The sequence below is a fragment of the Cimex lectularius genome, unplaced genomic scaffold, assembly GCF_000648675.2.
Source record: "Cimex lectularius strain Harlan isolate CLEC.00 unplaced genomic scaffold, Clec_2.1 scaffold3, whole genome shotgun sequence".
Taxonomy (NCBI): Eukaryota; Metazoa; Arthropoda; class Insecta; order Hemiptera; family Cimicidae; genus Cimex; species Cimex lectularius.
In genome coordinates, this window is record NW_019392688.1 from 2,693,624 (window position 1) to 2,704,289 (window position 10,666).

The following is a 10,666-nucleotide window of genomic DNA, read 5'->3' on the forward strand; positions in this document are numbered from 1 at the left end:
TTATCAATACATTATTTATGAGAAAGTACCGAATTGTTGAAGTTGAAAAATGAAAGTCAAAATTATACACGAAACCTGCTTGATCTGAAATATGTATAAGTTATGAAGAAAACAAAATTAAGCATCCAATTCTTATCTCTTGAAGTACTTATGACTTTGGCACAAATTTTTAAAGGGAGCCACTATTGTACACAATCAGTGGTGACAATTAGACAATTAAAACAAATACTATATATAAATTAGATATACTTGTTTCCCATACATTTTATAAAAATATGACATTGGAAATATAAACATTTTTTAAATGATTAACTTTAAAAATATATTCTCTCCCCTATACCAACTATTTGGTTTTTATATCTCTTTAAAAAATAATTCTTTAATTTGTCGTATTTTTGAGGAATATGATACGATAACTGACATTACTTTCCATTATATTGTTGAATAGTTTCAAATTTCAACCTTTTTGTCCATTTTTTCTTTCAACAATAAGTCGTTGGCCTCTTTGGCCCTGACTTTTAAATCATGTTCGGACGACAGCTGCGATCTGACGTGGTCAAGGTTGTAGAGCATTTGCTGCCTGAACAACGACAGTTTAAGCTTTTCTCTTTCGGTGCGTTTGGCTGTCATTTCCGCCTCAATCTTGTCATCTAGGGCGAAGAGAGACTTCTCGATCGATTCTGCCTGGAGGCGTAGCTGTCCGATGTTGTTGACGACTGATTCTGTCGAGATGATCATCTCATCGAGTCGACTCAGTTCCTTCTCAAGGCGGTTGAATACCGTTTTCGTAGCCTCTGTTTTCTTGTAGATCCGCTGGATCTGATGGTTAAGCTCTCTAGCATTTGTGGAATTAACTTCAGAAAGGCTCCTGATCCATTTCCAATCGTCCTGGTACTTGGCGAGGAGTCTACGCCCAGCTTGGTACTCATTACCAAAATCAGGCGAATCGGGAGGTGGTTGTTCCCCAACTGTTAACTCTCTAAAACTAATAAAAAAATAAAATTCAGTAGTGTATAAACATAATGCCTATTTTACTTTTATTATCAACAGCAGTTGTTTACTTGAGGAGGTGTACGAGGAGGGAGACGCCTCCAACATCATAAGAGAAAGGTGGGAAGTAAAAAAAAGAGGTGCAAATGAGATGCTGAAAGGTCAAATTTGATCAGTTGTAAAATTTGCAAAAGAAAAGGAAAAAAAGAAGGTATATTTCTACCAAAACTACGTACTGATAAACATAAAGAAAATAAACTATTTTTAATCCATTTAGCAATGGCCACCATCTGTCTGAGGTATGGGCCCCAAGATGCACAATAATTTTTTATGAATAAAAAAAAAAAATTACAAACTTTTTTCTTTTCTTTTTTATTTTATCCAAGTATTTCCTCAGTAATTGAAAAATCTCTCTGATACTTTAGAGCTGAGCAAGCAAAAGATCCACCACTGCTTCATTGTTTCAGGTTGCTTAACATATTCGTTCATTATTCCTCCCTGTTGAGCAATTTCTTTAAAAGGGGGGAACATAAAGGAACTCCTCGAGGTGGCACAGAAAAAGTGCTCTGGGTCCTCTCTTCATTTTAAGCAAGATGATTCTTTTATAGTGGTTGATCAGACTGTTTTCAAACTTTTTTTCAGCTGATGAATTGAATACCCCACTTCAGCTTGATTTGACGTATTTGCCCTGATAATGGCTTCCTCCAGCATGTCATCTTTGTCACCTAGCAACATCCTTCTCAAATTATCCAGCAATTTTGTTCAGATAGTCATGATGAAATGCACCATGAACGACACGATGAAAACCATCTTAGTCTTTAGGAAAAGCATGTATGGCGGCAGTTTGAGGTGTTCACTCTGGACAAATTTATATTCTTGGTGACTTAGTAACTCCATACTTGAGCTGTGAAACACAAAATTGCCCTGCTTTTAGCTTTAAAAACCTTTTCCTTAGAAGAGTGGGAAAAAGGAAAAAAAAGATTGTCGGATTGCTGACTACAGACCTCCAAACATACATGTTCACAGCACTGGATTTCCGTTTAAAGGGCTTGGTCAACAAGAGTCTAGGCATCAGAGTAACTCCTAAATAACCATATTCATTTACTAATTAAATTGGCTATCCAGTAATAAAATTCAGAAAATAATTTGTATTATATATGACTTATATTTCTGTCAAGAATATTATTGGAAGGGAGTTTCTTCCATTTCTTTTATTAACTTGTTCAATAATAATAAAAAAAAGATGAGATTGAATTTTTAGTTTCTTATAAAAGAATTGTTTTACTAATTTCTTTTTTATTGTTATTTTTTGCACGATACTGAGTTGGTGGCCCATGACACTTTTTCTACACTTTTATCCCACTTTTACTCTTTGTTAGCTGGATGACGATAACATTTGATTGCCTATCTCTATTCTTTTTTTCTTTTCATTCTTTCTTCTTTTAACTGACCAATTTTGATATTATTACCTCTCAGCATTTCTCACTTGGCCTTACCTTCTTCCTTCTTTTACAATCTTTCACCCCCATTTGGCCATTCTCTCTTTCCGGTCTTATCTTCTCCCTCTTATTTGCGCAATCCCTATTTTTTAGCTAGTTTTTCCTCTTTTCTACCTTATCTTCACCCTTCTTTTACAATCCCTCACTCTCATTTGGCCATTCTCTGTTTCTTAGCTAGCTTCCTCTTTCCTATCTTGCCTTCTCTCTTCTTTTCCAATCTCTCACTCTCATTTGGCCATTCTCTCTTTTTTAGATAGTTCTTCCTCTTTCCTGTCGTACTGATGTGGAAAAACATTACAGCTAAGGGCTGTCCGGGACCCCAGTACTGCTCAGAGACTGGTGTGTCTGAGAATAACTGGAACAGTGGGAACAACCCCCACGGCTGCCCTGGAGGTCATTCTGAATCTACCACCACTACACATCTTTATCCAGGGAGAGGCAGGGCCACAATTAATAGGCTAATGCAGGGACAGGATCCAACAGCTTACTCTTATAACAAGGAGCAACTAATGCTTTGAGGGGTGTTTTAGCTAGACAGAACTTTGGGGATGACTACTGATGCCCTGACTCCTAAATTCAGTTTTGAGAAAAAATTTCTAATCAAAATATCTTGCACAGCAGAGTGGGACAAATGAATCCAAGTTAATCCCGACCATATTTGGTTTACAGATGACTCCAAAAAACCGAATATGGGTGAGGAAGTAGCATTTACAAAAGTAAACCAAGGACTAGAATTCACATAAGCCTTAGACAATATGCCACCGTCTTTCAAGCGGAAACTGTGGCTTGAACATTGTGTCAGGGAGATAAAACGGCTGGGGATTGTCAATAGAAGAATAGCTATCTACTCGGACAGCCAGGCGGCAATGAAGGCAATTGCCGCATTGGCGGTAAAGTCCAGAGTCATTTGGGACTACATTGAAGCCCTCTCAGACATTGGGGAAAATAAGAAAATTACCCTTATCTGGGTACCAGGACACAAAGGGCAATGAAGTGACCAATAAATTGGTCAAGGAAAGTTTAGTGAGGCCCTGAACCCTTTTGTGGCTTACCAAACTGCCAAAAACGTGGATCCATTAGGCAATGGATTAATAATAAGTCTTCTGTTTAATGGAATGTAGCCCGGGACAGAGGCATGCAAAAAGGTTTTTCAAAGGACATCGCAGAAACTAATCGCAGAATTACTAAATCCTGGACGTGCTAGTACTAGAGTAATAGTTGGACTGCTAACTGTACATTGCTGACTCCGGAGGCATATGTATAGACTCGGAGTGGAAGAAACAAGCCTGTGCAGATATTGCCAAGAAGAAGAAGAAACAGCGGTACGCATCCTCTGTTGGTGCGAAGGTCTATATAGGGTGAGATTACTAATCCTGGGAGAAGAAAAGCCAGGGTCTGAAGGATACACAAGGGGCCCTTGAGAAAGCTTTGGGGTCTGGTAAAAAGCCTCAAGCTTAACGAGGAGCCTAGACAAAAAATAAAGATGCACAATAGACCAGTATTAGTTATTTGTCGTGGTGCACAATTCGTAGAGGCTGGCTCCTATATAATCTAATCTAATCTTCCTGTCGTACCTTCTCTTTTTTTAATTATTAAAAAAAATCATACCTACTGAACTTTACAGAGGCTCAGTGTAAAGACAATTCTGACACCATCATCATAACAGTTTTAAACTTTCACCTATTGTGCTCAATTAAAACTAGGAAATTTTATATAAACAAAATGTTTATTTTTATTTAGTATGTGAACCTCAATGTTTTATCCTTTTGTCAACAATCATTCTTGTAAATCGTACAAATGTTAATTTTTTCTCAATCAAAAAAAAAGTTAAACAAAAAATGAACTGTTTGAACGTACCTGGATGAAATGTGATCTTGAACATTCTGAAATTTCTCGTAGAAGCTTGACAGCATCTTTTCATGTACGTTTAAATAATTAAGAAAAAAATATCCGAAATAAATAAGTTAATAAATAAATCGGTTGAGTTAACGAGTTATTCGAATTTATAATTACTTTATCGTGTCAAGACCTTTTTAATAAGTGAATTAGAAAGGATCTTAAAAAAGGAAACGGTTCAGTATAAATATAAACATTGTCATCAAATAAATCCGGATGGATTTTTCACTTTGCAGAAACTTTACACTTTACAGGGACGAGCTGCCATGACCACTCTCACCAAAAGGTTTTAGTACTGTTTGGGTGGGATAAGGTTACGCAGAGGCTGTTATTGATTTTCTGGGCTTGGCCCTTTTGACAGCTCGTATCTATTTTATTTTTTTAAAATAATTTCCATTGTCAGACCATTGAAACCGGCGGGAAGGAGTGAAACTGATTAAAAAGTCCACCGAAGGGAACCATGGAAGAGCCCGGGCGGCTGCAGCTCCTCCAGGAGATGCGAGCGCAAAATTTCGACCTGATAAGGTTCGCAGGATACAGGACAGCGTCAAAACTACGCTTCTTGCAGAAAAAGCTCAACCGTAAGTTTATACAACAGACCATTTTTTTTAAACCAACCATAAACTAAAAAAACTGCGAAGTTTTAACTCCTTGTAATTTTATCTTTAAACCCTAAAGATTCAAGAGATTTACACTCAAATGACTCTTTTTAAGTGACTTGGATATCAATAAATCACACAGTTACAACTTAGTTCAATTATTACTGAGACGGTTAAAAAAAAGTATATGCTTATATTTTTATGGCATGTCATAGGCATTCTTTCTTTTTCAGTTCATTTAGTCGACATCTGGAATGTGATTGAGGCTTTTAGAGAGCATTCGTTGAATACGCTTGAAATTGAGGAGGCTGAATTGTCTGTGGCAAGGCTGGAGTCGCTTGTCTCCTCGTTGTATAGGACGCTGAACAAGCGGCTTCCGCCTTCCCAGCAGGTTTCCATTGAGACGAATTCAAACCATCTTTTAAACTGGCTCCTCTCGGCATACTCGGTCGAGACGCTCGGAAGGATCAGGGTTTTCTCCATCAAAGTCGCCCTCGCTACGATGTCTTCGGGCAAGCTGATGGACAAGCTCAGATACATTTTCTCCCAGGTGAAAGCACAGACTGTGATTGTGCCGGTTGGAATTTGTCCACTAATGTACTTCTATATTTACAGATTTGTGATGAAAACGGTCACATGATCGTATCAAAGTTTTCACTCTATTTGAAGCAAGTACTCGCCTTGCCGGCTTCTGTGTACGAGAGCCCCAGTTTTGTATTTAGGGAGGAACTTGCCACAGAAGTCTTTGGAGGGGTAATTGATTTTTTTTTTAAATTAAAATAATAAAACAAAGGTTTGTAAGAATTATTTTTTCAGAATGGCAAGGTGACTGTAAACGATTTTCTAGACACTCTCATGAGTGATCCTGGCCCACCAGTACTGGTTTGGCTGCCTCTTCTCCATCGAATAGCCAGTGTTGAAAATGGTAAACATTTCAGCATTATTTACTATTACTTTTAACACAAATGTTAACATTGTTAATTTTAGTCATCCATGGCCTTCAGTGTGATTGCTGTCTCACGTACGATTTTGCCGGGTTCCGCTATCGTTGTGTAAAATGCAGTTCATATAATATGTGTCAGCAATGTTTTTGGCTTGGACGTTCCTCAGGAAACCACACGCTAGACCATGAAGTCCGAGAATACACGAGCTATGTAATATTTAAAAAACAAAAATATTATTAAATCTAGAAAGGTTGTATCACATTTCTTTTGACAGAAGTCTCCGAGTAAGCAAATAGGCCACTCTTTAAGGAAAAGTTTTCGCTGTGTGCCAGAGAAATCGAGATCTCTCCCGAGATATCCTGACCAACCGGAAAAGCCACTCAATTTGTCACACATCGTACCCCCTTCACCATTATTAAACCATAACGGCTTCCCTGATTACGGCTACGACAGCCTGGATAGTAGAACAAACGCCAGAAGGTCGGTTGAAGCATGGCCTCGGCTTTATTTGAATGTTTTTTAACTATTTTTTTCCAGCCCTGGTAAAAGCATACAATCTTTAAGGTTGGACGATGAACATAAGCTTATAGCGCGTTATGCAGCACGTTTAGCTCAGGAAGTACAAGCGGGCCGGACACCTACTGAAACATCCCTCAATCTTGATACTTCCAGGGCGCAGAGGGAACTTATTCTCCAGCTGGAGGCCAAAAACAGGGAGATAATGAGAGAAATAACAAGGCTGAGGTAAACCAAATTGTAAAACCTGGACATTCAGAGCAGCTGTGTAATCGATCAAATATATTGTGCTAGAAGGCAGCAGGAGAGTGTTGGGACAGAAGAGAACCCTGCACTCATGAGTGAATTACGCGCCCTTCGTAAAAGAAAGGATGAGCTGGAAACGCATCTCACCTCGCTTCAAGACTCCAGAAGGCATCTAATGCTTCAGTTAGAAGGGCTAATGAAATTACTTAAGGTTAGATTTCTCCTAAAAAATTAAACTAATCTAGAAATGTCTTTAAATATTTTTTTCTTACGCTCTGGCATGTGAACTAAAACAATCAAATTGTCTGGAAAGTTAATATATTTTATTTTTAATTTTTATCCTAGATCTTCAGTAGATTTTTTATTCTAACAAGGACAAAAACCGTGAATATTCAAGTATAAAAAATAATAATTTTCCAGGGTGAATTAGCGTATGAAATAAAAATTGCATAATTTATTATTGTACTTGTCAGTTTTTATATATATTATTTAAATTGGAAATGTATGACCATTAATGTAAGTATTATTATAATTAGATTTTACAAACCTATAAAAAAACCCAATGGAAAAATAACACAGACGAACCACTGAAGTTGGTAAACTGCTGAAAAGAGACAGTGTGACTAGACAGAAGAGAACTGTAGCTGGTCACATTTTTTCAGTATATTCATCTATTCTAATAATTTTGTTGTTTTCAATTTCAGAATCACCAGTCGTCACCGAAATCGACTCCAAACAGCTCCCCAAGGGGTTCAAAAAGCCCACCACCCTCGTCGAGATCTGCGCCGCCTACGCCCAACTCAGAAGCATCTCGTCTCAGCCAAGGCTTCGGTAGGACAGTAAATTAGAGAAAATGTTTAATTGTTTGTTTGTTGTAAAATAACAAATAATTTTATTTCAGTGTCAAATACCAGTTTAAACAAGCAGCGATCGGTTTGTTCTGAGCTGCTACAGGCTGCGGATTCGGTCACAAATGCAATGTCCTCACTTGTCTCCCAGCTTAATTCAGGTAACAAAAAGAAGCTTCTATACAATAACTACTTTTTTATTTACTAAAAAACTAACTTTATTTTAAAAAAAAAAGAAAAAAAAAGATATAATAACACGGCCCAACCACTGTAGTTAGTGAAATGCCAGTACAAATCTGTCAGATGGAACGTATCAGTCTTAGAGTGATCAGAAATTTCCAAGCTACTAGTTTATCACCCAGTAGAACTCAATAAATCCCACATTTATTTGTTACCCACATTTATAAACATGTTAATAATTTGTTGGGCTATTAAGTTGAAAATTGACTATAAAGCTGTCTAGGGGTAGGAAAAGAATTTTATGTTACGTTTTCTTTAAATTATTAATATGAGTTTTATCTTTTAAAGAATCTGACACCGAAATTACGCCTACGGAAGATCGTATGAGAAGATCAACTGGTAAGTATTTACTTATTTTTTTAATTCTTCAATTTAATATAATTATATTTTTGAATTATTTGTTTAAAAGAATTTGAGGAGCAATGGAGGGAACCAAGTTATACATATCAGGTAAAGCATGAATGCCTGTCCTATCTAAATGCAATTATGTTGAATGCTTTTTTATTTATTTATTTTTTATTTTTTTCAGTCGAAGGAAACGGAAGAAAACGAGGAAAACGTCGTAGTGGTGAGTGAAAACTTCCCCTCCTCTAATCTCTCCGATGAAACCCTTTTTTTAATTATATGCCCTTCTGTTTTATTAGGCTCACCGGAAAAAGTCTGATTCGGATATATGGTACAACAGATAAAGGAAAAGGCGAAGATAGGAAAAACAAAAAACAAAAAATGAAAATATCAGCATTTCCTTTCTACCTTCATTTTATTGTTTTCTTTTGAGAGATTTCCAGTATTATTATTGTTTGTTAAAATTTTATGTTTTTTATTCCAAACCCTCTCAAAGTTTAAGTGTATTTGTTGAGTATATTGTATATTTTTATTTTGTACAGTTAATAAATAATTATAATTAAACATTGATATTAAAAATATAAGGAAGAAAAAAATGAAGCTTTTGTATTTTTTTTATTATATAAGTTCTTTTCTTTATAGATTAATTCCCTTTTGTATGAGAATATATGTAAAATTATTTTAAAACAAATCAAACAGCTTAAATAAACAATCAAAATAGTGAAAAATGGGACTTGACTGTGCAGTTTGTTATCCAATCCAAGTAATTTGTACTTTCTGGAAATTGAGCATTATGATAATTTAATTGTGCACAAAGCTGTAAGGAATGATATCGCAGTGTTTTTTTGTTTTTTAATTTAAATTTTCATGAGAATAATGGTAGTTTTACACTTCTAAATTAAACATATTCAACACCAGAATTCTGCCAAACCAAGTTTTTTTATATATGGATATTTCAACTACGAGATTATACGAAACCTTAAAGTGCCAGTGTTTTTGGAAAAAAAAAACCATTTGTATGTCGAGTTTGGATATGCGGGATTTGAACTTGAGACGACTTTACGGTGATGAGCACTTTCAATGCTTAAACCTTAGCAGTCACCGACACCTCATCTATTGACTGCTGATCCTATTCTAACTATGCAATCATATATAAAAAGTTATGAATACTTAAAATTTTTTTTTACTTTAATTGACTATTGATTCTTTCCAACTAATCAGTTTTTGGGAAAAAACCTATGAATACTTAAGATTTTTTTACATTCAGCAAGTCATATTAAATACAATTTTTTTTTAACTTTAAAGAAGTTGTATAGGAGGATGAAATGATAATAAATGGTGGGAAGGGGTGAGTGACAAAAAACACCAGGGGTGACTGTGGGAATTGAACCTATGACCCTGGGTTCTGTGAGCTGAGAATATATCACGCTAATCACTTGGCTACTGTGATCTCCTTCTACTTCTAAAATAACACAGATCAATTACTGAAGATGACAAAGTGAAACCTGCCTGGCAGAAAGTTAATAGTTAATAAGCTATAAATATGTCTTGTTATAATCTAAAATTAACTTGTGATATTTATCTGTGTGGTCTGCAAGATGGATAAACCTGTAATTTGGTTACCGATTATTTTAGCCTATATATCTTCGCTGTTGTGGTCTGTTTTTGTGTAAAGTAAATTCTCTTTATAAGTTTGTAAGAGGTGGGGGTGTGCCATTCTAGGTTTACACCGTGGAAGAAATTAAAAAATAAATAAAAAACTTTACCCTGATAAATTTTATTCAAATTATGAAAAAAAAAATACTATTCATAAAAGGAAAATAGAAACGACAATAAAAACAAAGACAAAAAAATATCCATTTGGTAAAAATCAAATCTTATATTTCCTATACAATAACAGAAAGCTTGTAATTATACGGCAAACTAATAAAAAAAATCATATGGAAATGTATTCTAGACTTAAAACACAATTTAACTTAAAATACAAGAAACCTTTTCAATGCCCAATTGATTTTTCTTACATTTTCTCAGGAAAACATAATTTAAAAGAGTTTTGATGACAGTAACAAATTTTTTTTACTGTCCATAAAGCGTTCAAGCTAATGAACAATTATTTTAATTTAATTTAATAATGCTCATGTATAAATAAAGAGATAACAGTGTAATTTATTTTTATTAGTTTTTAACGATGCTGGGAATAGGGTGAGAACAAGTCATAATAAAAATTAATGATAATAAACTATAAAAATTATTTATTCAATATAATTAAATTAAAAATATCAAATGAAAGGCTTGATAGTTCTGGATTATCTATTCAAATTTAAAACACCTTTTTATCTTAATTTAATTTAATTTATTATGTTCAAAAATAATTCGACAATAAACTTCAAGATACCCTTGATAATAATAATAATTGATCTTGTTAGAACAGGTATTCATGTTAGATAAGTTAAGAGCAGAAAGGAAATTTATTAAAAATTAAGGAACAAGATAATCACCAAATATTAAACACAAGTAACTATTGAATTGGGATCTAATAATTG

At 34.9% G+C, this 10,666-nt stretch overlaps 2 protein-coding genes across 5 annotated transcripts; one reads left to right on the forward strand and one right to left on the reverse strand.

Annotated features, from left to right (window-relative positions):
* Positions 1-226: 226 nt before the first annotated feature.
* Positions 227-4,675, reverse strand: LOC106662242 (dysbindin protein homolog). Its single transcript, XM_014386160.2, has 2 exons — positions 4,347-4,675; positions 227-985 (listed from the first exon to the last, which is right to left on the reverse strand). Exons 1-2 carry the CDS (start codon positions 4,400-4,402, stop codon positions 451-453), a joined length of 591 nt encoding a protein of 196 aa, XP_014241646.1. The 5' UTR covers positions 4,403-4,675; the 3' UTR covers positions 227-450.
* A 28-nt stretch (positions 4,676-4,703) lies between these two features.
* Positions 4,704-8,498, forward strand: LOC106662240 (dystrobrevin beta). 4 transcript variants are annotated; one of them, XM_024225812.1, is made up of 14 exons: positions 4,704-4,966; positions 5,218-5,534; positions 5,600-5,737; positions 5,801-5,909; positions 5,972-6,138; positions 6,203-6,408; positions 6,466-6,672; positions 6,742-6,901; positions 7,395-7,521; positions 7,592-7,699; positions 8,067-8,117; positions 8,188-8,228; positions 8,308-8,346; positions 8,423-8,498. In XM_024225812.1, exons 1-14 carry the CDS (start codon positions 4,846-4,848, stop codon positions 8,465-8,467), a joined length of 1,836 nt encoding a protein of 611 aa, XP_024081580.1. In that variant the 5' UTR covers positions 4,704-4,845; the 3' UTR covers positions 8,468-8,498. The 4 variants fall into 4 exon arrangements, with proteins under 4 accessions (XP_024081580.1, XP_024081581.1, XP_024081579.1 ...); XM_024225813.1 differs by having other exon boundaries at positions 4,705-4,966; positions 6,493-6,672; positions 6,739-6,901; XM_024225811.1 differs by having other exon boundaries at positions 4,705-4,966; positions 6,206-6,408; positions 6,739-6,901.
* The last annotated feature ends 2,168 nt before the right edge of the window (positions 8,499-10,666 follow it).

Excerpts from the sequence above, each read along its gene's own strand:
- LOC106662242 (XM_014386160.2), bottom strand. The coding sequence starts at position 4,402 with ATGCTGTCAAGCTTCTACGAGAAATTTCAGAATGTTCAAGATCACATT. Across the intron at positions 986-4,346 it reads CAAGATCACATTTCATCCAG|TTTTAGAGAGTTAACAGTTG; the intron begins GTACGTTCAAAC and ends TTTTTTTATTAG.
- LOC106662240 (XM_014386158.2), top strand. The coding sequence starts at position 4,846 with ATGGAAGAGCCCGGGCGGCTGCAGCTCCTCCAGGAGATGCGAGCGCAA. Across the intron at positions 7,522-7,591 it reads TCGTCTCAGCCAAGGCTTCG|TGTCAAATACCAGTTTAAAC; the intron begins GTAGGACAGTAA and ends ATTTTATTTCAG. Across the intron at positions 8,229-8,307 it reads AACCAAGTTATACATATCAG|TCGAAGGAAACGGAAGAAAA; the intron begins GTAAAGCATGAA and ends TATTTTTTTCAG.